Genomic DNA, 27,969 nt, shown 5'->3' with positions numbered 1-27,969 from the left:
GTCATATATCACACATATTGACTGAGCTGAGAAAGCAGTGAAATATCAAAAAGGACCTGACATGGTCCCTGCCCTCCATGTAGAGATGAAAATAGGTGATGCTCTGGGTATCCAATGCAAGGCACAGACAAACAGAGAGACCTCAAGGCACACTGAATACCGAGACTTGGAGTATATGATACCACAGAACCAAAGCAGAGAACAGCCAGTGAGCGTATTGCTCCTAAGGGCACTTTGTGAAACAGACAGCAGTCTGCTCACTGAATTTTTAAATCAGAGCTGTTTAAGGATAGTCAGGCAGTCCAGGTACCCCGTGGTTCCAATTAACATTTCCTAGGCAGCATTTTCACTCTTGGCACCAACCAGTAATAAATGGGCATCTTAGGATACCTTGAGGGCCCCTGCTCCGAGAAGGTATAAGTTTGTTATTTTCAAATGTGTTATCGTAATGAATTTGGAGCTTAATTACCACTCAGACTAGACCTTTTTGATATAAGCCCTACAGGACTCCTAAATTATGAAAACTATTAGATACCTAAAGGCAAAAGCTGGATTCTAACATTTGCAGAGAGAATGTTTGTCCATCAGGAATATCTGTCACATTAATCTTTGATGTTTATATGGTAATTGGTACACCCTCACTTTAGAAAATAGAAATTTATGCAAGCAGACAAATTTTTTTGAATGAATACACTTTTCACAAGTGAGTGCAGTCTCTCCACCTAGGTTATAAAAACCTTGAGGGTGGGACCATGTCTTAATTGTCTTATATAGTACTTGATACAGTTCTCTACCTGCAGCAGGTACTCTGTACATGCTTATTAATATTCTGTGAAAATCCAAACTTTCAGAGATCAAATAATTTAAATCTTACCCAAGGTCTGTCTCTCATTATCTAAATCATTACTGAGATTGTCCAAGGAAAGGTTATCACTTATGTCACTGACATATGAATCATCCTCAGAAACCTACAGGAAATAAGAAATACCATGCATTAGAGAAAGAATAAACAAGCCAGAGTTTCATAAAACTTTTACTCAAATCATCAAACATTTTACTCAAATCATCCCACATTACAAACTTAGACAAATAATTTTAGATGCTGTTTTCATAGAAGCCCATATACCAGTCTGCCTCAGAGGTGTTTGCAGCAAACACCTGTTATTAAAATCCTTATGCTTTCCTGACTCGTTCTCACAAGGAAAACACAAGTAAACTCTAGATTTTAGTTGCTATTAAAATTCTTATTAATTCAGGCTTCAATATTCAGAATGTGTTAGTGTTAAGGTAGAATGAGTTACAATTTGTCTTTGAACTATTTGTGAATAAAAGAATCTGCTATGGAAATTAATAAACGAGATAAGTACTTCTATACTGAAAGGGTAAAATTATGAATACATGCTTACACACAGCAATGCCAGCTAGGATGCTTGCCTATTCATGAAAGTATGATTTTGTGCATCAACTGAAAACAATATTATAATGTAATAACCATATTATAATAATCATAATATAATAATTGTATATTAGAAATTAATATAGGTCAAATTCAATGATTCAAAAATATATAAGCTGCTAATTTCTGGCTCTGTAGTACAAATATTACATTATCAAATAGCTCATAGTCAAAATTATTAACCTGTAACTGAAAAGATGTAAAACAAATCAAGTAACAGAAATGAGGAAGTACCTAACACCTACATTCACAACCTTGTTTACTAAGATCTTGTATCCTTTTGTGCTTTTTGGGTATGAAGGCCATTGAGTTTAGTGTTTCTAAATATGGGTATTTACTGCACGGGAAAAGCAACAAAAGAGATTTTGAGGCACCTAACTGAAAACAGTGCTCAAACCTCATTTTCTGAAGAGCTTGGAGATAACAGAACTTCCTGTGCATCAAAAAACTCTGAAAGGGAGTCAGTGATGGAGAGTCTGCTCTCATTGGAAAGCTGATGGACCAGCGGTCGGTTGTCATCTGTGGAGTTTTCCTAGTTGAAATACAAAAAAAAAACACACAAAAATGCGTATATTTAGAAACAATCTCAAGAGAAGCAAAATAAACAACAGATTTTCTTGCACGATACACAAGGTCCCAGGCCCATGCAAAGAAGAAGCTCAAAGCAGAGGTCAGCTCCCGAGTTGAGGGCAACAAGCGTCACACAAAGTAAAATGAAAAACGAAGGTCTCCCCTAAAATAGGCCCCTTACTTACAGGGACCATCACTGCTCAGGCACAGGAACAAGTCTCAGGCCACTCTTTGTTCCATTTAAGAGGGGAAAAATTCCAGGGCTCTCTGAATCATATCCTCTTACTCTCTACTGCTGCAAGATGTTTCTTTTCATCCTAAAATTTCCTCTGAATTATACTGAATGTATATCCTTGCATGGCTGGTTCAGAGCAACACAGCTTTCTTCTGCCTGACACGCTCACTGAGGCCAACATGCTGCTTTTGAGGCGTCCCTTGACAAATAAACATTGTTTTTGGGTTGTGGTGGCAGATCATTCATTTTTCATGGATGAATGAGGTAAATTCTCTTTGTCTGTCTCTCTCCAACCACAATGACTCTGCAAGGGAAGGAAGTCCCCAAGCCCCTTTAGAAGCCTCTACTCAAACAGCACAATAGAATATCATGATTTTCTTATCTTGTCTGGCCCTCCACCCTGTACTTCACTGGGTCTAGACTTTCCTTCTGGGAAGGACCCAAATACATTGGGAAAGTTCTTTCTGTTCAAGTTGCAAGTGAAAATTCAATTGACCTCAACAAATTGAGCAACTGCTTTGTGCTGGCCAGGGAGGGACATAATGATGAATATGACAAGGTTTGTGGCCAGAACGAGAGGTGCAGAGAATGCACCCGACACACGAGACCAAGACCATGGAGCAGAAAGAGCTCTAGAAGCGGAGGGGAAGGCGAGATTGATTCTATGAGGGGGCTTTGCTTTGGCGAGGGCTTCACAGCAAAGGTTGACACCTGACTCAACCTTGAGGAATGAGAACAGATTCAGGACGAGAGACTTCAATTTCTCCCAATCAGAGGAGATTGTTGCCTTGAACTTCCCGACAGCTCACATTTCTCACTGGGCTCATAAAGGAGCTGTTTCTGTATCAGTATGTGTCTGGCAGTTGAGCCCTAGGATCATGTGGGGAACAAAAGTTATAGCACAGTATGTCTTTCCTGGAAGTGTTGCACATTCAGGACAGTCCTCAGCCTCCTAAACAAATTACACCCAGAATGGGGATGCTATGACAGCAGATTTTCATAATTCATAAAGGGCAAGCGATCTCTTTGTGAAGTGTTTACTTTAGGAACATATTTAAATGTGTGTCCCTTCCTCTTGGATTCTTCCTAAGTAAGATAGCTGGTCAAGGTATTTGTTGAAAGATCCTACACATTTTAATATCCATATATCTTCCTGAAAAGCAGTCTTCTTCCCTACCCTAACAAAGAGATCACTGGAGGAGCTATAAATATGTACCACAGCTGTCACCCTCAAGGGAGAGGTCTCTCTCCTCAAAAGAAGAGACACACTGTAGCGAATAACAGAGCCACTTTCATGCTCACTGAAACAACAGAATCGTTCTTTGGTGTGCCACTGCCACATAAGACTCTAATGATTTATTTACTTGTTCTACTAATTAATTTAGTACCAGTCACTCCTGCTCTCTCTACCTTTCTCCTCTGAGACTGATGGGTAGGAAGGATTTCTTGGCTAATCCACACTGAAAATAACACACCTAACCCTTTCTGCTGTTTCATTCTTCTAGCAACTTCCTATTAATACCTGCTGAAACCTCAGCGGGACTGCAGCAGCCCCAAGTCCCCAGTGCAGTGTCTTGGACAACACAGGACCTCATCTATTAAAATATGGATCTAATCGATTCAATAATATCCCCTCAGGTTTGTAAAGCATGAGTGGTTGTTTATCTATTTTTTACATCACAAAAAGATAACTCAACAGAAAAGGGAGGGGACCCTCATAATCCGATCACGCTAAAACAACCACTGTAAGTATTTCGATATAATTCTCTACAATCTTTTTATACATATAGCTTTGCTTTGAAATAATTGTAATCTCTATCTAATTTTATAAACTTCCCCCAAACAACAGTGTGCCATAGTACATTTCTTTTTCAAAATTAACACTTGTTCTGAGGATAAAAGAAATATGTGTTCAAAATAGAAAACAAAAAACATAAATAAAATAAACCTTACTTAGTCCCATCACTTAGGTGTGGCTCCTATTAACCTGTTGGTGTATTTTTTTTTTTTTTGGTATTAAAATATATGTGTATAGATTCTTTAAGTTTGGAAAACTGGGGTCACGCTGTACATAGTCTTTATATATAGTCTGCTACATTCACTTACCGTTACTGTGAAATTGTCCCCAGGCTGTTGACAGTCATTTGAGACCATGAACTTGAGTTGATAGATAACATTTTATTATACTTGTGTGCATAGAGGAACCATTTCATTTACTGGATATGAAAGGTGTTTCCAAATTTGTAAAGATGGTAAGCCTGTTTGCAAAAGTGTCACTGACTGTAGCTCAGTGTTCCTCAGACTCAATTCTCAGAATTAGAATGATTAAAAATGTGTAAGGCAAAATATATATTACCTAATTACATCAATGACTAATAGGACTTCTGTTTTCTCTATACCCTTCAAGACACCAAATACTCTTATTTAGAAATATTTTGTGCTAATCTAATTGTTTTAATGCACATTTCTTGGTTAAGAATTAGGCTGAATTTTTTCTTTTTTTCTTTTTCAAAAACTAGCTGTAGAGATGTTAGCATTGGAGGAGGTTGGGTCAGGGTACATGCCCCCCCCCCCAATTTCTTTACACCTCCCTATGAATTTATAAGTATTACCAAATAAAATACATTTTTAAAAAACATCTGTATTTGGGAGTTTTAGTGTATTGTGTCTTTTTCCCCCATTTATTTGTTAAGGTCATAATTTGCCTGCTATTATTTATTATTTACAGATTAAATACATTCTCATCTATTTATTAGGTTGGTGCAAAAGTAATTGCGGTTTTTGCAATTATTTTTATTCAACCTTTTAAACTGCAATTACTTTTGCACCAACCACATAGCATTATCTAAGTCTGTTGTTCTCAATGAAAATATTTTCCCTAGTCTATTATTTGCATTCTTATTTTTTCATACACGCCATCTTTTTTTCCCTAGGGGGGAAAAAAGGTAGCCAAATCCAGTCAACATTTCTTTTGTAATTTTTCCTATTGCTACCACATTTAGGAAGTCCTCCCTACTCTAGCCATTTGATAAGTATTTCAATCAATGCTTTTCAGTTTGAATTTTTATGTTTAACTCTGATTCACTAGTGCTTCATTTTAGTGTGGAATGAAAGATTTAAACTGCTTTCCAAATTGCTTTTGAGCTGTGCCAACCTAACTGATTGAATAATCCATCTCTTTCCCATTGATTTTTGAGCCGCTTCTATCATATATTTTTTTTACCTGAGATAATCACCCTTCCCGTTCTTACACTATCGCCACTGTATTTTCATTCCTGGACCTTCGCTCTGGATGTTATTTTCTGGTTTGGCATGTCTTTCCTCACCACAAAGCAGGGGGATGCTATTGAGAAAACAAGTACTCTGGACTCAGGCGTGGATTTAAATCCCAGCTCTAATTCTTACTAGCTGTGTGCCCTGGAGTCATTTAACCTCTCTGGGCTTTAGTATCCTTGTCTCTTAAAATTTAACCACCACTTGTCTCATAGAGTTATGATTTTGCAAGATAATGCATTCAAATGCACGTGGAAAATAGCAAGCAGGCAGTTAAAAGAATTAAGTTCCCTTCTTTTTTAGACTTTTCTTTAAAGTTCTTGCTAACTTCGTCTCTTAAATAGACTTTAGTTTTCCTAGAATGTTCTCCCCAGTGTCACTTGGCCTTTCGTTTGGCATACACAATAATATAAAACCACCTAAGAACCCATAACCCGATAATATTAAGTGTTCCCATCAGAAATATAAACTTACAGGATTTGATAAGATGTGGGAGTAATTTCTGATAGGAGAAAGGAGATTTTAGACTCCAAGTAGATTTTCGAACACTAAAGGTGGGTAATTCGTGCAGCCAGAAGGTAGCAGAAAGTAAGGAAAAAAAGTGAGTGGCCCTAAAACCAGAGTATCCTGGGCTGACCCACTGTGGGGACGGTCATTCCCCACAGTGGTTGAGGTGTCTCCGAGCTACTTAAGAAAAATAAACTGGAGTTGGGTTGTCAGGCTCTGGGGCAGCCATTTCCACTCACTCTCTGATTTCCTGAGGAAACAGTGGCTTTTCCCTTACTGGGAAAGTTAGCCTGTGTCACTCTGTGAAAAGCAGGATAAAACATGGAAAACAGAAAAACCACTGAAAGAGGAATGAGATAAATGAGACAACTGCATCATCCACTCAAGACTCCAGAAGTCTGTTTCAGAAGGTGTGAGTCAGAGGTGATGTTATCGCTCTTCCTCCAGGACCACTGACAGCATTTTAGCCTTCAGGTACATTACTTGTGAAATCAATGTGAAAACATGCATTTTAAAAGACGTGTCGTTTCGGTTTCCTTTCCAAAATTCATAAAGCCACCCATGAAGCGTCCACTTGCCATAGAACTGTAATTCTGTGACAATGCTACTTAAAAGGTAAGCACTGCCTGGAAGCAGACACGAAACTCCATAGAATACCATGGCATTTGGCATCAAACAACTCTCAACGATGGCTGGTATGGTGACTGGGCCCGGCTTCAGCAAATGTGCAGATTCGCGAGACAGCCCACCCGGTTACCACATGTCATTTAGGCCCAGGCCTAAAATGAAGACCACCACAGGTCAGATTTAGGGTCTCCGTCCTGCAGGGGACTCAGTTTCGGTGTGGGCTAAACTGAGTGAAAAGATGTCTTTGGGGGGAATGAGTGTGTAGAGGAATTTCATAGTCAACCACTGACTTGTGTCTCAGAAGTAATAAGAAGCCAGTGAGCCTCTGCAGAGAGAGGGGAACTCCATCAAAAGAGAGGGTTTCTTCCCAGCAGCATGTGGCACAGTCTGTGCTTCAAATGGGGGTGGATACCTAGGCCTGGCAGTCTGTGCACTGACTGATTTCAGCCTCTAGTCTTCTCATCACCCGACAAGACACAACAGCTTCCCAAGGAAGGAAGATGCTGCGTGAGGGTGAGGATTTAGTTTTCTTTGAGGACAGGAAAAGGGTGGTTTAAGATTAAACATTAGAAACTCCTTTTAAAAATTTACACCCTCCCACCCCCACACCCACCTTGTATATTACCTTCCTTATTTGTTTTAATCTTAAATGCACTCAGTCTAATAAATTCGTTAATAAAAACTGGCACATCGGAGGCCGACATATAAATAAAAGGGAGAGCTAACAACAGTTTTCACGCTTAGTACCCTTTTCTACTTCTCAAGCAATTCACTTGTATTTTTCTGAAATTTCTCATATGGAATACATTCAAAGAGTATTTCGGATAAACATCCCATGTCTTAAAAAAAGACATTTTAACATAGCTCACCAAGACACTTCAATTGTTATACAATATTTTTTTCTCTCAGAAGATAAGGTTGTACTTTTAAAAGAAAAAAACATCACAGGAAAGGAAGACGGGAACAGCAGCATAAAAAGACAGTGGTTCTCACAGAGGAAGCAAAAGCCTTGCAGGGAGGAAACTGGGTTACTAAGGTCAGAGAAATTGGGGTTTCTTCAGAAGTAACAGGAGAAAATAATGTCTGTCTCTCTACAGTTCCCACTCCAGTCACCTAACAAAAGGGGTGAGACTTAGGAGGAACCTGGGGGAAAGAAATGCAAAGGGAAGAAGGGTTCTGAGGAAGAAAAACAGCCGATTTAAAATGCAGTTAGCAGCAGACTCTCAAAAAAGCCTTGGGGGGGGGGTGACGACTCCCAGACACTGTGCCTCTGTGGGAGGCGGCGATGTGAACAGCACTTAGGAGGGGGAGGCAGGGAGACAGGGCACCATGTGAGGTTGGGGAGACATTACCAGACAAGAAGCCATACCCACCTCTGCCAGGCTGTCACTGGACTTGGCAGCAGCAGGGGGGTCGAGGAGCAGAGACTCAGCATGGATTCTGCACAAGCGTTCTTTAAGATCGGTGTTTTGTGCTAGGGCCTGGAACATGTTAAAAACAGGGTTTCAGAAAAGCACAGCAGTGGGCCCCTCGTAACAGAACCCTGGACTTTTTACTCGAATGCTATCCAACAGAATTCCGGTTCTGATATGCCTGGGAAATAAAAGATATTAAACTCTGCAAATGATGGCTCTTCTCTAATCTCATTTCCAGAGACAAAGGAAGGGTGAGTAAGGTTCTCCTTTCAGTGGAGAAGGAAATCACCAACAACTTTGGCTCTTATTATGACTAGTGGTTTCGTAGCCCCTCTTCCCTCCCAGCTGTATTTACAGTGTCCCGGTATCCCCAGGGGACTGGGTTCCAGGTCCCTACTTGGATACCAAAATCTGCAGACGCTGAAGTCCATTATACAAAATAGCGTAGTATTCGCAAGTTAACCTATGCACATTCTCCCGTATACTTTAAATAACCTCTAGATTACTTACCATATCTAATACAATGTATATGCTATGTAAACAGTTGTTATACTATATTGTTTAGGAAATGATGACAAGAAAAAAAGTTTGTACATGTTCAGTACAGATACAACCATCACAACCGTCTTCAGGCCTGACTACGTAATACACATCAGCAACACCGTAACAATTTTTTAAAGAATATTTTCTATCCTCAGCTGAATCTGTGGCTCTGGAACCTGCGATGTAGTCTCTTTGGCCAGCGCCCTCCCTAATGATTCCAAGCTTCTCTCATCTTTAAAAAAGATGCTTCTCTCACCCTTTAAGATTGGCCATAATTTAATGTTATTTAATTATCACACCAGTTGAATTGGATCTTAGGAAGTATGCTGGGAAGTAGGATTTTTTGGAGGATTAATTTTACTGTTTCCTAATATAGGTGTTGATTGTTTTATTCATTCTTCATGATTAAGATATTTTATTTAAAAAAAAAAGAACTTACCTGGATCAGGGCTAAGAATCATGGAATGGGGGGTTGTGAGATCGGAGAACACGTGAGCCCACCTGGACCTCTTTTATCTCTACCTGGGATGGTCCGATTCCCTATCCCAATCTCCCAGCTAGTAAGGAACTGGCTTGATGGTAAAGGAAGATGTTTCTTTCATGCTGATATTCTGCATGCTTCATGACCCCACTGTTCTGCAAATGATCTGTCTTTGGAAAGGGACACGTTCACTGATTGTCCCCCCCAGACACTCCCATAGTCAGCTCCCCAGGTGCTTGTACAGGATCAATCCTGTTAGCTGTCTTCCTGACACTCTTCCAAGTATCTCAGAGCCTTTCCCATCCATCAGGGCCCACAGGGTCCACCTGCTAAGAACACAGAAGGATGTGGTACTGTCCAATCCACGGCCTGGATCACAAACAAAACTGTTGGCTTTATTTGTTAGTACCCATGGATGGAATAGGTTATTTGGAAATTCCTGAGACTCATTTAGGAAACACTGAGTAAATGTTTCTTAAACACACAAAAACAGACATTATTACCATATATCACTGGTATCTTAGGATAAGGGGCTGGAATCTATACCAGTGGCTAGAATCTTAATATGGGCTGAAACATGTGTTATTGTAGTAGCTTCTTTTTTTCCTTTGCAAGCCATAGGCAGAAGAAAGAAAAATATCAAGATTGCACATACAACACAAACATATCCATTCTAATAGCTCTGAGATGACTCTAAAATTTTATTTTAACAAAGTCTTGACTCTGATTGGGAATCCAAGAGAAAAAGGAAAGAAAGGATCATTATGTTTTATCTTAAGTTTCCAAAATCCTAAACATGGGTGAGAGTGGACAACTTTGACCAAGGATACCTCGGCCAAACACATCTCCGTGGCCTCTACCAAACAAGCAGATTAACTAGAGGAGAGCAGATCTCCACTGGAGGAGGGAAAGGGAGAGGACATCACAATGAAAGGGACTTCGGGAGCCCATACAACTGAGGTACCTTCTAAATGTACTAAAAGCCAACCTACTGAGAACAAGAAGAAATGTTTTTTACCACTGAAAAATAAACTTAAAAAAAAAATAAGAACCTCCTTGCTTCTCTCAAACCAAAATAGCATCCAGTGTGTATCTGCCTGTCCACTATCATCTGAAAAGGGGTGTTTCTATCTCTGACCTGAAGAACTCGGGGTCTGGAAGGGCAGACCACGTTAGGACTATATATGGAGTCGGTCCACTTTATTTGTTCTTTCTTTCAAAGGTAACATACTCGGACTGAGTGAATGAATAGTCCTTAAGAATTTTACCACAATAACATGTACTACCGGTAATGTATTTACCATTAACATTATACCAGAACGTTAGTTTTCTCGGTGACATGATGATAGAAAACACGAATGGATTATTTTCTAGTTCTCTCAGTGCCTGCATTGGCTTCTGAAAATAAGATCCTGAAATCCATCTCCCCTACCAGACCCTAAATAGAAAGTTCAGGATTGCTTCAGATGGTAACTTCACAGGTGTGCACGCATTCTGGTGTGTACCGTTGTGTGTACCGTTGGAATTCCAAAGTACAAGCAAAGGAGAGGAGCAAATAGGTATGTTATTTTAAAAGTTCTCCAGCTTTTAGATAGATACAGAGTGAGTAACCAGATAACATCAGCTATTAAAAATAGAGTTCAAGGACCCTGCACTTCAATGGTACCCAACTCTTCTGAGGAATAAACTGGAATCGATGAAAAAAAGGAGAAAGAATGAATGACAGAATGGCTTACTGTTGCTACAAAGCAGAATGACTCCCTGAAGTTCCATATGACTCACCTCTCTCTGCCCATGGGTGGGGGGAAGCTAAATGTTTTGTGCTATCAAATCAAACAAAATAATTTTCACATCTTTGAAGAGCGGTAAATAGGATCAGTATGCACAACAGAGAAGATAACAAGAGTGTGAATTTCAAATTTCACTCTGCTGCCTGTTGTTTGGAAAGTCAGTCTATGCTTGTGAAGTCTTAGGTATAGAAATCTCCAAACTGTCTGACTTTGTAAGCATAGACAAACGAATGTCACTCAGACACCCACAAACACACACAAAAATCTTTACAGAACAGAAAAATCAAGATAAAGAGGAGGAACCCAAATGTGAAGTATCTAATACTCAGTGAAATACTAGCTACGACGATTTAAAATAGGCTTAGTTTTTATCTTTAGCATAAGCAGATCTGATGAAAGATTAGCCTATAATTTGGATAATTTGTTTGGTTTGCTCATGAATTTTCAACACAACCGTGGAGATGGAAAATCTAAAAAATTCACGAGCCTGGACATGTTGTCAGGCATTTCGGTGACATTGACGTGTAACTTACGGATGACAGGGCGCGTTTCAGGCCAATGACCTGGGCAGAGGGGGACGAGGACACATCCTGCTCCATCAGCTGCTTCAGTTTCTCTCTCTCGGTTGATATGGTATTAAAAGTTGACCTTAGAGTGAAGTAAACTATAGAGATTAAAAAAAAAATCATAAAAGGAATAAAGGAAGAGGCATAATTAAAAACAAGATACAGAGAGATGAGTTTCTTATAAAAGAACTTAGAAAAGTAATGACCCTGTGTATTTTGAGTGCGGCAAAGGTACACTCTGAATTGACTTTTAAAAACCGCATCTGGAAGGTATACTACAACACCAACAGTGAACCCTAATGTAAACTGTGGACTCTGGATAATAACGGTGTGTCAGGGTAAGTTCCCTGATTATAACAGATAATCACTCTGGTGGGATGCTGACACATGGAGGCCATGTGTGCGGGGGGGTGGTATATGGGAATTCTATAAGCTCAGTTTTGCTGTGAACCCAAATGCTGCAAAAAAAAAAATCTACAAAATATTAAAAATTACACACATTTGTCAATTCCAAAGCCCCTATCCACTATAAAATTCCTTGATTTTGTGACTTATCATCAAGATATTTTGACACTTGAAAGGACCATACTTCTGTGACCATACTCAATTATCAACAGTTAGTTTTGTTTGTATCCCCAAAGACTGGACATGTTTGGAAACAAAAGCTAATTTGTTCTCAGGGGGGAAATAGTAAAACTGCAGTGGAGAAACAAGACATCACCTTAACTAGGCGACTAAAATTAACCTCCAGTGAGAATGGCTCAGGTGTAATGCCCTGAAAAAGACACATTGTCATTTTTGTTGCATGCCAGTGGGGAATCATGAGGAAACATCAGACAACCCTAAAATAAGGAACATCCTATTTTTAAAACGTGGCCGATATGTCAATTTCATCAAAGAGAAGGACAGGCAGAGGAACTGCTCCCAATTAAAGAAGACTAAAAAGGCATGACAATTACATGTAATACATAATCAGGGACTAGATCCTGTCTATGCTTAAGGGAAAAAGTGCTACCAAAGGACATTATTGGGATAACTGACAACATTCCAATATGGAAGGTAAAATAAGTAAAAGTTCTGCCTCAATGCTAAATGTCCTGAATTTCATAACTAAACTGTGGTTAAGAATATCCCTCTTCTTAGGAAATACACACTACAGGGTGCAAAGGTGTAAAAAAAGACATGACGTTTGATTTCTACTCTCACCCAGTTGAGAAAAATAAGCTCACAGGCATGTGGATGTGTGTAGAAAGAAAGAAAATCAATGTGGCAAAATATTAAAAATGGTGAATTTGGGTAAAGTATATACGAGAAGTGTTTTTCTGTATTATTCTTGACATTTGTAAGTTTGGAATTAATTTCAAAAATACATAGGGTGCTACCTACCCTCTTCCTTATTAGTCCTTCCAGCTGTTTGACCCAGAATTTCCTACCTCTAAACTGGGCAGTCGGCTAGTCTGCCCACTTCAGTGAGCGTTCAGGTACAATGAGAGCTTAGCACCATTAGGCGCTCAGATGCCTGAACTGACGTTTTAGAAACCATTCACACAAACAGCAAAACATTCAGCCGGTTTTGATCCCAGAATGTATAAGTCACCTCCTACGGATGAGGAGACTGCCATTTAAATTACAGATGATGGCTATCACATTTGAATATTATTTTTCCAATTTCATTTATTACATTTTGTTTCAGAAGGGCAGGAAGAAGGAACAGACATCCTTCTCAAATGGCCTGGCATATTATTGAATTCCACAAGGCTGCATTTTTAGAGGTATTGTTATTCAAGAGTGGCCTATTTAGTATCACAGAAACTAAATACGTATTATTGACTTACTTCCTTCATTGCACAGCCACGAGGACAACTGAGCCTCTCTATAGGTTGTTGCTAAACTTGTCTGAGGTTGTGGTATTTAGTGATAGACTTAGAGTATCTTCACAGTCATAGTACCAATAAGCAATTTGTTTAAAAACACAAATTACGGTGCTTCTGTCGACACACGATGGGTCAGGGTCAACAGGTACTAAATTTTCTCATAATGTCTACAGAACACACTTAACTCTCTGATTGGAGCAATTCAATAGAGCAAAATAATGGGCAGCATAAGAGACTGACCAATAGTGTGGACTGTGACATCAGCCCTGGCTTCTTCCCAGCTCCATCACTTACTCATTGTATGACTTTGGACAAGTATATGATGTACCTGAACCCCAGGTCGCTTATTTGTAAATGGGGATAATAACAGCATTTACTTTATAAGATCATTATGGGGATGAAACAAGATAATGCAGGCAAAGCACTTAACCCAATACATAGCACATAATAAAGAATGTCACTGCAATAATAATAGGGATGCTGATAAAAGAAACACATGATAATGAAAGTTGTGGTGACCTGCAGTCTTTTAAAATATGGGCAGCAGTTTTCGGAGAATTTTTTAGTCTCTTGCCAGGACACCTGTAAACAAGTGCATGCAGGGTAGAGGTCTGTGAATGAGATTAACCAGAATCTGCTGAGCAGTAGAAGAGCAGCCTCAGCTGGAAAGCAACAAACCCCGCAGTTAACTCACTGCATTTATTAGCTAGGCACCCCCTTCTTTGCAGCGCCACAGGATATCCAGGCCCTTCTGAGTAGGGCCCCTGGGGGAAACCCCTTCACTGTCATGTGTGGGGTTTTTTTGTAAGTTATCTTCAGTTTATTATTACAATTTTTTTCTTTTTTTTTAAGTGAGGTACAAGTGACATATAACATTATATTAGTTTCAGGTGTACAACATAATGATTTGATATTTGTACACATTACAAAATGATCACAATAAGTCTAGTTAACATCTATCACCTTACACAGTGACAAAAAATTTTTTTTCACTGTCCTGTTTATTGCTCTAAATGAAATAAACGTGGCACTCAGCTGGCTGCCACTTTACTAAATCAATTCCTCTGGCTTTCAGATGGCCTGCAGGAAAGCAAGGCATTCAACCAAATTAAAAGATTCCTATGAAAATTTTTAAACTGGCAGAACATACGCCTTTTGGTTCAAAACGTATAGCTGACAAGACAGTGGTGGGCATAAAATAAGCAGAAAAATACACATATAGTCACTATATTTAATTTTAAGGTCTAAAGCCCTTTCTAAACCACCTGACAAAGGGGCTCAGAAGACCAGATGCCCATGTATTACATTTCTTCAATGACTGTTTAGGCCTGCTCAGAGGACATTCAAATAGTCCTTCACAGCCTCCTAATGAGCCAGCACACACACAGCAATGAGGAGAGGCTGCTCATGGGAGCCCATAGTTATAGTAATCGTTAAAGACATATGAGCCCAGAGGTCAGGAATATTCTCTGTGACAGGAGTGTTTTCTTCCTAATTTCTAACGTGATGCTAGAGAAAAAGAAAAAAGGAAAGATCCAAGTGCGTGTATCAGAGCTATGGATATTTGATAATAAACAAGACTGCATCCAAAGTCTTAGATGCTCAGAGCTACAAAGAATCTCAGATCACGAAGGCTACCACCACGCAGAATGACCCACTGCACTCCATCTCTAACTTTTCTTGTCAAACGGCCTTCGGGCCCACGCTTCTCAGAGCATTTGCTGTCTCCCAAAGCAGTCCAGTCTGTCTTCAGACTCTTCTAGGGGTAAGAAAGCCCTTTTTTCTCCGAAGTTGACATTTATCTCAGTGTCTCCTCATTGGTAAACAGAACGACTTCCTCTTTCATCTGGTGTCCAGATAAATTTCGGAAGGCAATTATGGCATCTCTGTTTACTCATCTCTTTCCCAGACTGTCCCCCTCACTGGACTTGGAGAGGGGGGCACAGGTTGTGTTTTTGAATAGAATGCCATAAGCACCATACAACCGACTCTTGGTGATCAGTCCCCTTCCCGTTCCTACAGGCGCCCATGCCGTCCATTTATGGAGTTAGATGGGGAGAGTACAGACAGCATGTTTGGATGGCCAAAGCTGGTCAGGAAGGACACCTGGACTCTTAATTTACCTGAGCTCTCTTTTTAAATAAGCTCCTTCTCTAGAAGATTCTCAGCATTAGGAAAGAATAAGATCTTGAAGAAGACAGGAAAATCACAGACATCACCCTACAGCGGCAGTGTGATACCAGGTTAAGAAATAATAAGGCAAACATGAACCGAAATCCTACCTTTACCACTTAGCTGCCATTTAAATTTTGGATCAATCCTCAGTTTTCACATCTGTCTGTGTGGATCGTGCCCACATGTCAGGAGGGGGTTGACGAACCAGTGACAGAATACGCTGTTGTACAGCAGCCAACTCCCAGTAGGACTCATCATTTTTCTTTCCCCGTTTTTAATGAAAACCACATTTTGGTGAATTTTCTTTAAAATGTTAACATACCTAAACTATCTGGGGTTGTTGGATCTTCTGTAATCTGCTTCCTCTAATTTTCAAACTTCACAGGATGTTCATGGTTTTAAAATACATCAACCCGTGTTCTAGCTGAATGGTTCTTTAAATTTAGACATATTAGGTAATTTAATTAAATGTTCCTACTTATTTACTGATGGTAATTTACATAAACACAATTACTCCACAGATTTTTATGCACTATTCTAAATTATGTTTGATAAATGACTTGGTTTTTAAGTTATGTATATCTTTTAGTTTTTAATCTATGAAAGTGATGTCACTGTCACACACACAAAAAAAACAACAAAAAAAACCCAAAACAAACAAACAGACAAAAAAATGACTATCCAATTAAAAGTCAACACAGGAAAAGAATCCAGGAACAATACAAAACTGATAAGCGTTTAATTTTGTCCTACTGCCATGTTTCCCCGAAAATCAGACCTAGCCAGACAATCAGCTCTAATGTGTCCTTTGGAGCAAAACTTAATATAAGACCCGGTATTATATTATATTATATTATACTCTGTTATACTATACTATATTATATTACATTATATTATGTAAGACCTGGTCTTAATTTACTATAATAAATAATATAGTTAAATAAGACCGGGTCTTATATTAATTTTTGCTACAAAAGACGCATTAAAGTTGATTGTCCGGCTAGGTCTTATTTTTCAGGGAAACACGGGGCTAGCCTTTACACTTGTAAATGGAGATCTCTTTCAATGGAAATACCTTCCACAGACGGCAGAAGTATCTGTAAAACTTCATTTATTTTTCCCTTCCAAGGGAGAACATGAACATCCACTTCCACTTGGAGGACCCTGACCCCTGTCCTACACAATTCCTTGCTTTCCCACCCTAAATCTACTCACCTAATTCAGTAATTTGTTTCTATTACTAATAGAACACTCTGTCATAAATACTCTTATACCAATAAGCAACAGTATGAAATTATTTCTATTGAGTGCAAAATAATTAATCATAAGAGATAATTACAGAATTTGAGAGCCAAAAGAGTCAGGACAACCACTTAGGATATTTAACAGATGAGGCAACTGAGGCCCAGAGAAGTTAACCAGTGAGGTGAGAGTCCCACAGCTAGTCAGTGACAGAGGTGGCCTAGAATGAATGCCTGTCTTCTGTCTCTGCTGGTAATAGAGTGTTAGCTCCAAAATGGCTTACTATTTTCAGTGTTTCCTAAAGAATGCTTTTTAGGAACTTTAGTTCCAGGGTGGTAATAGCTGAGAGCTGTTCGGGAGGGAGGAAGAAGAATTTCCCAAATTACATTGAAAATCATTGAGTTAAACAAAGCTAATGGGACTTCTGCTGCAGGACTTCTCAGGGCCTTTAATATAGACTGTTTCTTGTGTAAATGCAAAGGGGACCATAGTCAGCAACGTTTTTAATCATGGAATTCTTTTGTTTGTAAAGCATGCTATGGGTAAAGTGTTCCATGAAATACAATTTGGGAAACGTAAAGGCTAATATATATAATGTAAATTACTTATGACTTTTAGATTTTAGTATATTTTGTTCTTTGTTTGCTTATATGTGCCAGCATATACACAAAGCCAGACACGTGAACCAATGCGAATTAGTTCAGCAATATGCCATAAAAATCAAATTTATAGTCCATAGTACACAACAAAGACTTTTTAGGATGGCTAAATGTTGGTTGCCTACCATTTGCTCTAACTTCTACAAAACAGGAAGGGTTCCAATGCAGTTAACAAGCTGAAGGAAAAGTAGGTAATACAGCACGTTATAACATCCGTAGAATTCTTATCTTTAGTTCAGCGGCTCCAGAATCAGAGTCAATAGATTCGTGATGCAGCCAAGAAAGTACAATCAAAAGTGTCAGTAACAAAATCAGGCTTACACTGGAAGAAAGGTGAAGATGCTTTGAGTCTGAATGTACGGAAGTCAGAAAGCATGCAAGGTCACAGGACTTGGCGCAAACCGGAGCGCTATCTCTATTCCACGAGGCCTCTGAGCTACAGCCTGTGTAAGCGATTCCCAGAGATCTTTCAGTCTCTGCATGGACTTTATTTAATACCATAGGAACGGAACACAGTTTGTCAGGTTCCCTGTAGAATCTGCTGTCGGTAAGCCCAGATGTTTGTGGAATAAGTGTGCCTGGACCTTTGCTGGAGCACAAACCTTGACCTCGTCTAGGTATGTGGCAGCTCTGCAGCCAGCTGGTTTTCACAAAGCCTGAAAGACAGAACAGCTGGCTGAGGTCCATTAGAGACTGTCCCTGAGGTTGAGCTCTCTGCAGGAGGACAGGATCAATAGATGGTCTCAAGATGGCAACCTCCGACCTGCTGAGGAAGCAGCTTCTTCAATGTAGGTACAATTCAGGCTGTTTCCCTTCTGCTGGGAAGCCGTCTTTTCTCTTTTTCAAAAAGACAGTCCATATTATTAAAAAGTAATGGTGTTTTATAGGAATTTTCTCCCACAAAATCTAAAATGCCATGCCCTAATTACAATGGATCCTTTAACGGTGGAGAACACACAAGGGGTGTATGAAGAGCTTTAAAGGTGTGGGGCAGGCAATTCTGCCCACTTTACAGGTGGATCATACAACAGCACTGCAAAACACTGACAAAGTTCTAGTGGGAACTAGGACAAGAGTCTGCAAAGAGCATGAAATGGCCTCCTCATACCCAGTATATTTTATGTTTGTAGGGTAAGAGAAGAAGAGAGCTGAAGAACCACCAATGTGAAGGAAGAAAACTACAGGGCTAGGAGAGCAAGATAACAGAGGGAATGTCTTCTTTCCTCCTTCAAACACCCCTCCCACTTAAAAACTTTTAACCCATTCTCTCCCTTCAAAATGATAAAGATAAGAAATTTTAAAATGTAAGCAGAAAGAATATAATTACTACTTGTTAACTCCAGTTTCTATCACTAAAATGCTGGTGTATATCCTTTCAAACTTTCGAGTGTGCCTATATATGCCAGGTTTACATAGTTTATTTTTTCCAAGAAAAAAAGGGATCATACCTATATATCATCTTGTGGCCTTATATTTTTACTTACTGGCATGCTGTGCACATCCTTCTATGTCTATAAAAATAACCCTGGCTACCCCATGTGTAAGGGCAGTGAGACACCAGGTAAGGAGCTTGGACTGGGGTCAGGCCAGTTAGGATTTAAGTCTCAGGCTGGCTACTTTCTACCATATGACCTTCCGGGAGTTCTTTGGCTTCTCTAAGCCTCAGCTTTCTTATCTGCTCAGTGGAGATTACGATAATGCCCGCTCCCTAGGTGGCTGCTAGAATTAAATGAAAAGGTGCACGTAAAGTGCTGAATAAATACCTGACGCGACAGCTATGAGCTCAATATCGATGGCTACCACTGTTATGTGGCTATTGACGATTCTATCATACGATTATATTGCATTTAAAAAAAATCCAATCCCTTTATTCTTGGGCATTTAGGTTATTTTTAATTCATTTTTACACGTTTTATTTTGAAAGTATTATAGACTCATGGGAAGTTGCAAACACAGCGCAGAGAAGTCTCGGCTACCCTACATCCAGTTTCCCACAGTGGTAACACCTTACCTAACCACGGTACACTATCAAAACCAGGAAATCGGCAATGGTATAAACTACAGCTCTTATTCAGATTTCACCAGTTTTACATGCTCTCATTTGTGTATACGTGTGTAAATACTGGTCAATGCAATTTGATGCGATGTGTAGATTCATGGAACCACCACCAGAATCAGGATACAGACCTTTCTATCACCACCAAGATCCCTCTTGCTACCCCTTTATAATCACACCCTTACTTTTCCCCTTTCCCTCTCCTCCTTGTTTGTCCCTAACCTCTGGTGACAACTAATCTCTTCTCCATCTCTATAATTTTACCACTTCAAAAATGTTAATAAGTGGATACACTATGTGTATGATTTCAGTCAGCATGATGCCCTCGAGGTCCCTTCAACTGGTGTATAACCAGAGTCTGCTCTTTCATATTGCTGAGTAGTATTCCATTGCACAGATGTACCACAGTTTGTTTAACCATTCATCTGTTGAAGGACATTTGGGTTGTTCCAGTCTTTGGCTAATACAAATAAACTTGCTCTGAACATTTGTGTACAAGTTTTTGTGTGGACTTAAATTTATATTTTCTCTGGGATAAATGCCCAGGAATGTAAATGTTGGGTTGTATGGTAAGTGTATTTAGTTTTATATAAAACTGCCAAACAATTGTCCAGAGTGGCTGTACCATTTTGCATTACCACCAGAAATGTATGAGTTCTCTGTATCCTCACCAGCATTTGGTACTATCAATATATTTTTTATATGTTAGATATTCTATTACGTGTGTGATAATCTCTCATTATGGTTTTAAGTTGCCTTTTCCTAATGGCCAATGATGTTGAATATTTATTTCTAATTTTTGGATATCTTTATTGGGATAAATTTTTAAGTTAATTTCTACAAATGAATTCTTCAGTGTGGAGTTGCTGGATAGGCAAATTAAAAAAAAAAAAAAAGTTGAAACATTATGTCATATTGCCCTCCAGAATAGTATCAGCTTATACCCCCATCAGCAGCATGCGAATTGCTCAGCTTTTAAATTATACCTAATGCTCTCACTATCTCCCCTAAGGGATTAAAAAGAAACTTCTTGCCAATACTCTCCCTACTCCCAGGGAAATAAAATAAAAATTGGGTTGCCCCAAATCTCAATAGATCAGAAATGATCCAACTAAAGTTCCCTCTCCCAAGGACCTCCCACATTCAAACATGCATTTAACATTTTCATCAAACACATTAGGAAGAAAGAAAATTCATTTACCTTTATGGGCAATATGACACAGATCTTCTTGCATTTTAGAAAACTCTGATGAGGTTTCAGAGCCATCAGAAGAATTCTTCTCCTCTCCAAAATCTAGTGTTGATAAATTAGGATTGGAGGAATGTAGTCTTGGTTGGCCAGGAAAATGTTTAGGAACCTGAAGTGATACCAAAAGGAGATATTTGTTTTCAGATGCAAATTGCTTAGTGTATTTACATGTTTCTAAGATTGGAAAGTAGTAAGAGAAGAACACTATACAGGTAAGTCTTTCTATTGAGTGATTACTTATAAGAAAAGTAAATGAAAACTCAGGAAAGCACTTTCTTCTGCAAGTTGCGTTGGCTTCTTGCAAAAAATAAAAATGGGTGAGAAATCACATACACTAGTCCATCTTTATCTGTGGGGATTAGACCCCCAGAGGATATCTGAAACCATGGATAGTACTGAACCATCTAGGCACGCCATTTAAACCACATGAATTGTTTATTTCTGGAGTTTTCCATTTAATATTTTTAGACTGCAGTTGGCTGCAGGAAACTGAAACCACAGAAAGCAAAACTATGGATAAGAGAGGACTGCTGTATTCTTTGGAAATGATAGAAGCATTAAAGCTATAGGTTGAAGATGACAGCGAAAGCTGCCAGGCTCTTTCTCATTTGTACTTAATTCCTGCCTCCAAGCAATAATCATCTAGGATCGAGGTTGTTAATACAGCGTAGGTTTAAAAATGGTTTCTTTATTTGCTCCTGGTGTTTCTATAAAATGAACTAACTTTTCACATATTTGTACACAAATTATTCTTTACATTGAAAGTATTTAAGTTTAAGTATAAAGTTAAGTTTAAGTATAAAGTGCTTTGAATCAAAGAGTATACAAGAATATAGCAGATGGCCTATCCATAACTTTCTGATTTATTTAGACCTTAACAATGTCACAATTTAATATGCAATGGCCAAGCTGCAAATCTTGGCCTCTGGCTTAGCTATGCATTGGGAGAGTCAGTGGCTAGTATGACACAGTACACCTCTGATGGGAAATTGGGAGGTTGGAGACAAGAAGCAGAAGAGTGTCTGCACAATGTCCTGTTCCCAGAAACTCCAGCCAGTAGGCTCAGAGGGATGAGGAATCCACTGAGCAGCAGCAGAAGACATAGGTCAGAGCGCCGACCCAAACAGGGAAGCGGGCAAGCAGGGGAAACCTAAGCTGTAGAAATGGCTGCAGTGCCCCTAATCTTATGCCATTTCCCCTTACCCAATATCCATTCCATGCCTATTCTAGTACCAGAAAATCCAAGTGACTGCTTTCATCTGTCTGCACAGGATAGTTGAGGGAATATTCATTTATCTATTCTCCTGAGTCCAAATAGCTCTCAGCAGGTGGCACGCAGAGCAGGGCCAATGAAGAAACCAGCCCGTTGGGGAAGCAATGGTTACCTGCAGCATTCCTTTAGTATCTTTGCCAATAGCTCTGGACCGCCACCTCCTGTGTGGTCTTTTCTCCTTTTTGGGACTTTCAAAAGCTCCACCCTTTGTTTTAAAACAGGAAAGAGAGCACAGACAGTAAGGTCCACCAAACCAAGGGGGGGAAACGCACAGCAAAGTGACCACCTCCATCCCTTTGACACTTGGCCAATGCCACTGACCAGACAAGATCCCACTGTTAGTGGAAGGTGGGGAGGAGAAAGGAAAGCAGAAGAATGTCAGAATGGAAACAGAAGAGGGAGCTGGCTCACCTGGATGGCGTTGATAGCTGGTGCTGAATATGTCCGATGCAAGACATCCATATTTTGGAGGAGCTGGCTCATTTCCACCAGGTAGGCATGACAATGTGCCAGGTCTGTGGGACGAAAGCAAATGGCGGATTGAGAAGCATTTATCTTGGCATTCAGGCTTCACTCTGCTAGCCTCAGCTACTTTTCTTATTTATCTATAGTTGATTTACATCTGTTAGAATAGAAAACTTTTACTTCCTTTTTTACAAGAGAGGCAGTAGACGGCTGTGGTGAACAGCATGGATCTGGAGAGCCAGGATGCCTCCGTTTGAATACATGGAATGACCTGTGAATCTTGGGCAATTTATATAACTCTCTGTGCCTCAGTTTCCTCATTTGGAAAATGAAGATAATTATATGCCTAACTCACAGGACAGCTATGAGTTAAATGAGCTGATATGCCCAGGACACTTTGAGAATGCTGGCACCTTGTAAATATTAAATGAATCAGCCATAATCACCATCATCACCATCATCATCATCGTTTCTAATACTCAATAACAGGGGGTCACTCTCTGATTATAAAGCCCCATACAAGTTAAATGATTGAAAATAAAATGAAGGTTGTACTGGTCGCTAAGGATAACTTTGTCAATCGTGGACCTGCATGAGGATCCTGATGACCCCCTTCAGACTGACCTTGGAGGACCTAAAAGTATTCTTGGACCAGTTCTTGAGTCACTAACTCAAAAATAGCCCACAGTTTGCTGTTCGCTGGGTGATGGTAGTTGTTTCTGCCAAGGAATCAAAACCCAAATGCATTAAGATAGTGGCTCTCTAATGTTGGTATCATCAGAAACACCTGGAGAACCTGTCAAACCACAGATCGTTGGGAATCCAACAACGTTTCTGACTCAGTCTACCTGGGTTGGGCCTGAGAATTTGTTTTTTAAATTACACGTGTCCATGTTCCATCCCCAGACAACGAAATCAGAACACTCTCAATCCCATTGGTGATTTTTTTGGTTTGTTTTTTCAGTTCCCTGGGTGATTCTTAGCTAATTAAGGTTGAGCACGCTCAGCTCCCTAATGGCAAGAATTCTCAATCCTGGCTCCTTACCAGAATCACTTAGGGAACTTTAGAAAATTAGTGATACCAGGGCCCTAATCTAGGCCACTGTAAAGAGAGGGGTCAGTGCCTGGGTATTCTTGCATTTTAAAAGCTCTCTTGGTGATTCTAATGTGCAGCCAGGGTAGAGAACACTGGTTTGTAGGGAGCTCCATTTGGTTCACCCACTCACCTCTACAACAGTGATTCTCAATCTTGGATGTGCATCAGAATCATGTTTGGCACTTAATAAAAATGGAGAGCTGTGCAGACCCCAGCCCTGGAGACTGTGATTGAGTAGGCCCACGTGGAAATCAGGCATTAGTCAAGAACAGAAAAGAAAACCTGTCTGCATGCACACCCAGCTGAAGATGTAAAGCTCTGCAAGGAAAGTGTCTTTGGGTAATTATGAGTGCAAACTTAATAAGTAAAATATGAGACAGAATGTAGACCAGTGACGGGGAAGCATGTAAATTCATCTGCGGTGTACATACTAAACCAGTATCATCTAAGAGCCATGACAGAAAGAAGCCGAGGTTTCAAGTCACTCTACCTTTTGAGCATTTTTCCATGTCTTCTGAAGACTGTAACCATAATGGCACTCGAGTCTCACCACCACAAGAAAATGATAAATGGCTTCCAGTTTGAAACGAATTCTGCTTTGATAAACTGCTGCGCTGTTCCACAAATATAAAAAAGTACATTATAAATGAAAACAGAGCCCAGTCGGAACACATTAGGGTAAAAGGATAACAACGTGGGTTAGTTGCTAATGGAAGCCATCTGCCTGTAATGAGGAAGAAGGTTCTAGCAAAGCACTCCACTGGAGACCTTAGCTCCAGCCGACAGTCCAGCTTAGGCATACCATGCTCTGAGGCCTTGGACTGCAATCCTTAAGTTCTTCTTGGGTCAAATGATAATCATATCAAAAAATGATATAAATGTTGGGAGATTTTGCAATCCTGTAAAGCGATAAATGTACCTACTGCATTTTACAACCAGATAAGAAAAGCAAAGTCAAACTGGTGAAGCATTCAGGGCTATTCAATTCCTCAGGGCTATTCTTTAGTTACTATCCCAATGATGACAGGGGCTCCCTGGGCCCTGGTTCTGACTGACTGGGCAGACAGACACCTTAAATACCAGCTCAAGCTTCCCTGCTCCTCCCCGCACACCTTTCCTTCTTCAGACACCACCCGGCCAACCTGGGACTCCACCACCCAAAGCCACCCCTTCTTTTAGATTCATTATCAGCAAACTATTACCTTTCTACTTGAAATGGAGTCCAGGACAACAGATGAAGAGTCTGTGACGGTGGACGCCTGGAAAAAGTGATTAACTTCGTGTGGAAACATAGCGATTTCATTCTGACGATACATTCGGTGGTGGCGGAGCTTGGATACCCACTCATCAAAGGCTTCTTCTGACTTTACCTAAATTGTTAAGTTGAAAGAAGGAAACCATAGCTTCATTCGCTGAAAAGAAGGATTCTTCATCAAATTGAGGTTACTCCTGACACCCTCTCTTGTCAGACCGGCACACACAGAAACGTAGAAATAGCAGCTTATTGACTTAGTTTACATTTATGGGATCAATGGGAACAAGTTTGAGGAGGAAATGGAGAGTAAAAATGGTCTTCGTAAACTTTATATTTAGGCTTTCTATGAAAAGGTCCAATTGTTATGCTATTATTAAGAAAGCAAAATAGTATCAATTACATTAAACAACAAATAAACTGAAATTTACATTTGCCTGTCTCTTAAAGCATTTCCAAGCTCTCTTGTTCCAACTTCTCCTTTTCCTACTGAAAATATTAGTGCCCTCTTTCTTTATAAACTCTTTTATGATCCAGACTTTAAAGATCAATCTTCTCTGAACTCAAATGCATTAGTAAATTCTTCCTAAACTACTTAACCTTGTTAATCTTCTCTGACAAAGAATATATTGCTGAGGAATACGTGTCAATGAATGTGAAGGTTATTTAAAAGAACATTTCTCCTGCCCTCAGAAATTGAAAAAAATCTGGTGAAGTATGATCGGTGATTTCCAGGATTTTTCAACACACACACACACACACACACACACACACACACACACACACACACACATTTAGCCATTCTCTCCATAAATGAATATCTATCAATGTCTAATTTTCATGAAGAATAATGTTTGTAACTAGTAACTTTTATTATATTTCAAATGTACAATAAATGTACTAAAAAGAATATCATAAGTATTTATGCACCATAGCTATTTCTTGATAGTCAACATTTTTGTGTGCGTATGAGGGTATTTTAATATTTTCAAAATGAAAAATGATAGATACCTATATATTAGAACATGGAGGCTCCTGACGTGGCAATTTATAATACCCCAAAAGGAAGCATGGTAGGCTAACTTCCAAGAAGAAAAATCCAGGTCAATTCTGTTAAAATCTTTATGAATGCTACTGCTGAGAGCAAGGATGTGGAAATAAATATCAGCAGCATCATTCACTTAAGAAATGTTCGGTTGCCTCTTATGTTTTTTGTGTTGATTAGAAGTACATACAAGACTTCAAACCTCTCCAGGTGCTAGCAAACGTGTCACGTACAGGAAGAAGCAATACAAACAGAGTCATCTTTCTGTTTCCCTGAAATTATATTCTTGAAATAAATTTCATTTCCCTGATGTGGTTAACAGGAATTTTAACAGGAATCTTGTGTCATCCTTTATACTGATCTACCCTCAGAGGCCCTTAAAAATCAGTGCCCAAAGCATGCATCTTGACTCATTTTGTATTGGTTAAACAAGGTAGAAGAATAAAATAACTTTATTAAATAATTTACCAGGGACCGGCATTCTATGCCAGCCCCTCAACTAGTTACAGGACTGTGGATAGAGAGTCACTTAACTCTCTGGGCTACAATCCCTCCTGTATAAAATGAGAGAATGGGACTAGATGGCCCATATTTAAAAACTGCCTGCCTCTGAGGCTATTAACAAGGATCCTCCGATAGCTACACCTACCTACACTAACAGTCATAGCTGATGTTCAAAGGGATGAACAAAAAACACAAAGAGAACTTAAAGTGAAGCAATACAGGGAAATAGTACACTGTTGATCATGGTGTTAGTATTTGACATATGTTAAGGCATTCTAGTTCTTTAAAAATTAGGAATTAATAATCAATCACGTTTATTCTGTTAACGGGAAGAGTGAATGAATGAGAACTTATCGTTTCCTGACCATGTCAAAGCACAGAACTAAGAGTCATTGGGAGTGCATGGAGAAATGACCTCAACTACCGTCAAGGAGATTGACCATTAAAACAGAGGTGGAGGTAATAGTTATTTATTTATTTGTTTATTTATTTATGATTCTAAGTCTCTCCCTCCTTTACTTCACGCAAGTTGTTCTTAACCAGGGGTGACTTACCCACTACCCCCAGGGGACATTTGGCAATGTCTGGAGACATTGTTTGGTTGTTGTACCTGGAGGGGGGTTGTTACCAATGTGTATTAATATTAGATAGAGGCTTGGGACACTGCTCAATATCCTACAATGCACAGGACAGGCCCCCACAAGCAAAGAATTCTTTAGCCCACCATGTGACTAGTGTCGAGGGTAAGAAACCCTGCTTTACACAATTAACTACAACCACAAGCACAGGGGCTTCTGCTGGGAAACAGTATGGATTTGACCACCTTGTGCAGTCAGTCAGCCTCATGAATGTGTAACGTGCATATTTGCCCAAGCACCACATCCATGGGGAGGACAGGGAGCTCATAATCTCATGCTTTTATTCTTCCAACCCCCGGCGCCCATTCCCAACATTCCAAATAATTTGCCCAAGGGAGTTTTCTCAGTTAATTTCTAACATTCAATTACTACCTAATAATTTTATATGCGTACAAGACAACTAAACTGATTGAGACTACTGTGAGTCAGGCATTATGCCAAGTTTTCTACATGCAGCCCTACAAGATGAGCACTATAATAATTCCCATTTGGTGGTGGGGGGGAGCAAGAAAACCGAGACTTTCAGAGCTTAAATTATTTGCCAAAGGCCAACAGCTAGCAAGTAGCCAGGTCAAGAGCTAGACCAGATCTGAATCGCCAAAGCTATTGCTTCATGCTTTTCACCCTCTCTACCACCTGCAGGAGAGAGGGCACAGAGGATAGTTAAGCAGCCTTGAGAGGTACTGTTTGGAGGCCCACACTTTAGGGCAAAATTTCCTGACATGCACTGTAATATGAGAATTTTAATGGAATCCTTATAAAATTAGCCAAAATTGTATGACAGACTAAATGTTAAATACTGTATTTCAGGGAGCCCATTGAAACCTCTGGTAAATGGTTATTTACTGAAGATGGTACTGCCTGGGGAAAGATGGAGGGGGAGATATGTTTGGAAATACGCAGTTTTTTTGTTATTGATCATTGTCACAATCACGGGGAAGAGGGTAGTTGGGGGATGAGGGGACAAGGATAAGAAAC

The 27,969-nt window shown here is 39.6% G+C and overlaps 1 protein-coding gene across 7 annotated transcripts in view; it reads right to left on the bottom strand.

Moving 5' to 3' along the window:
* The window catches only part of OSBPL3 (oxysterol binding protein like 3), a 166,961-nt gene that overhangs the window by 30,759 nt on the left and 108,233 nt on the right, over positions 1-27,969 (bottom strand). For 5 of the 7 annotated variants that reach the window (XR_013995393.1, XM_081080271.1, XM_081080272.1 and 2 more), the window contains 9 exons: positions 24,755-24,922; positions 24,043-24,166; positions 22,403-22,506; positions 22,104-22,196; positions 20,671-20,827; positions 11,431-11,561; positions 8,042-8,149; positions 1,854-1,988; positions 875-968 (listed from right to left, as the gene is read on the bottom strand). Coding sequence is in view for 6 of the 7 variants with exons in the window: in XM_081080271.1 (XP_080936397.1) it covers positions 875-968; positions 1,854-1,988; positions 8,042-8,149; positions 11,431-11,561; positions 20,671-20,827; positions 22,104-22,196; positions 22,403-22,506; positions 24,043-24,166; positions 24,755-24,922 (1,114 nt within the window). In the remaining variant the exon portion in view is untranslated. The remainder of the gene's footprint in view (positions 1-874; positions 969-1,853; positions 1,989-8,041; positions 8,150-11,430; positions 11,562-20,670; positions 20,828-22,103; positions 22,197-22,402; positions 22,507-24,042; positions 24,167-24,754; positions 24,923-27,969) is intronic. The other 2 variants (XM_081080276.1, XM_081080275.1) reach the window with 1 other exon arrangement.

This window comes from Rhinolophus hipposideros, assembly GCF_964194185.1.
Source record: "Rhinolophus hipposideros genome assembly, chromosome: 18".
In the NCBI taxonomy this organism is placed as follows: domain Eukaryota; kingdom Metazoa; phylum Chordata; class Mammalia; order Chiroptera; family Rhinolophidae; genus Rhinolophus; species Rhinolophus hipposideros.
This window is presented reverse-complemented; position numbering and strand designations above follow the sequence as displayed.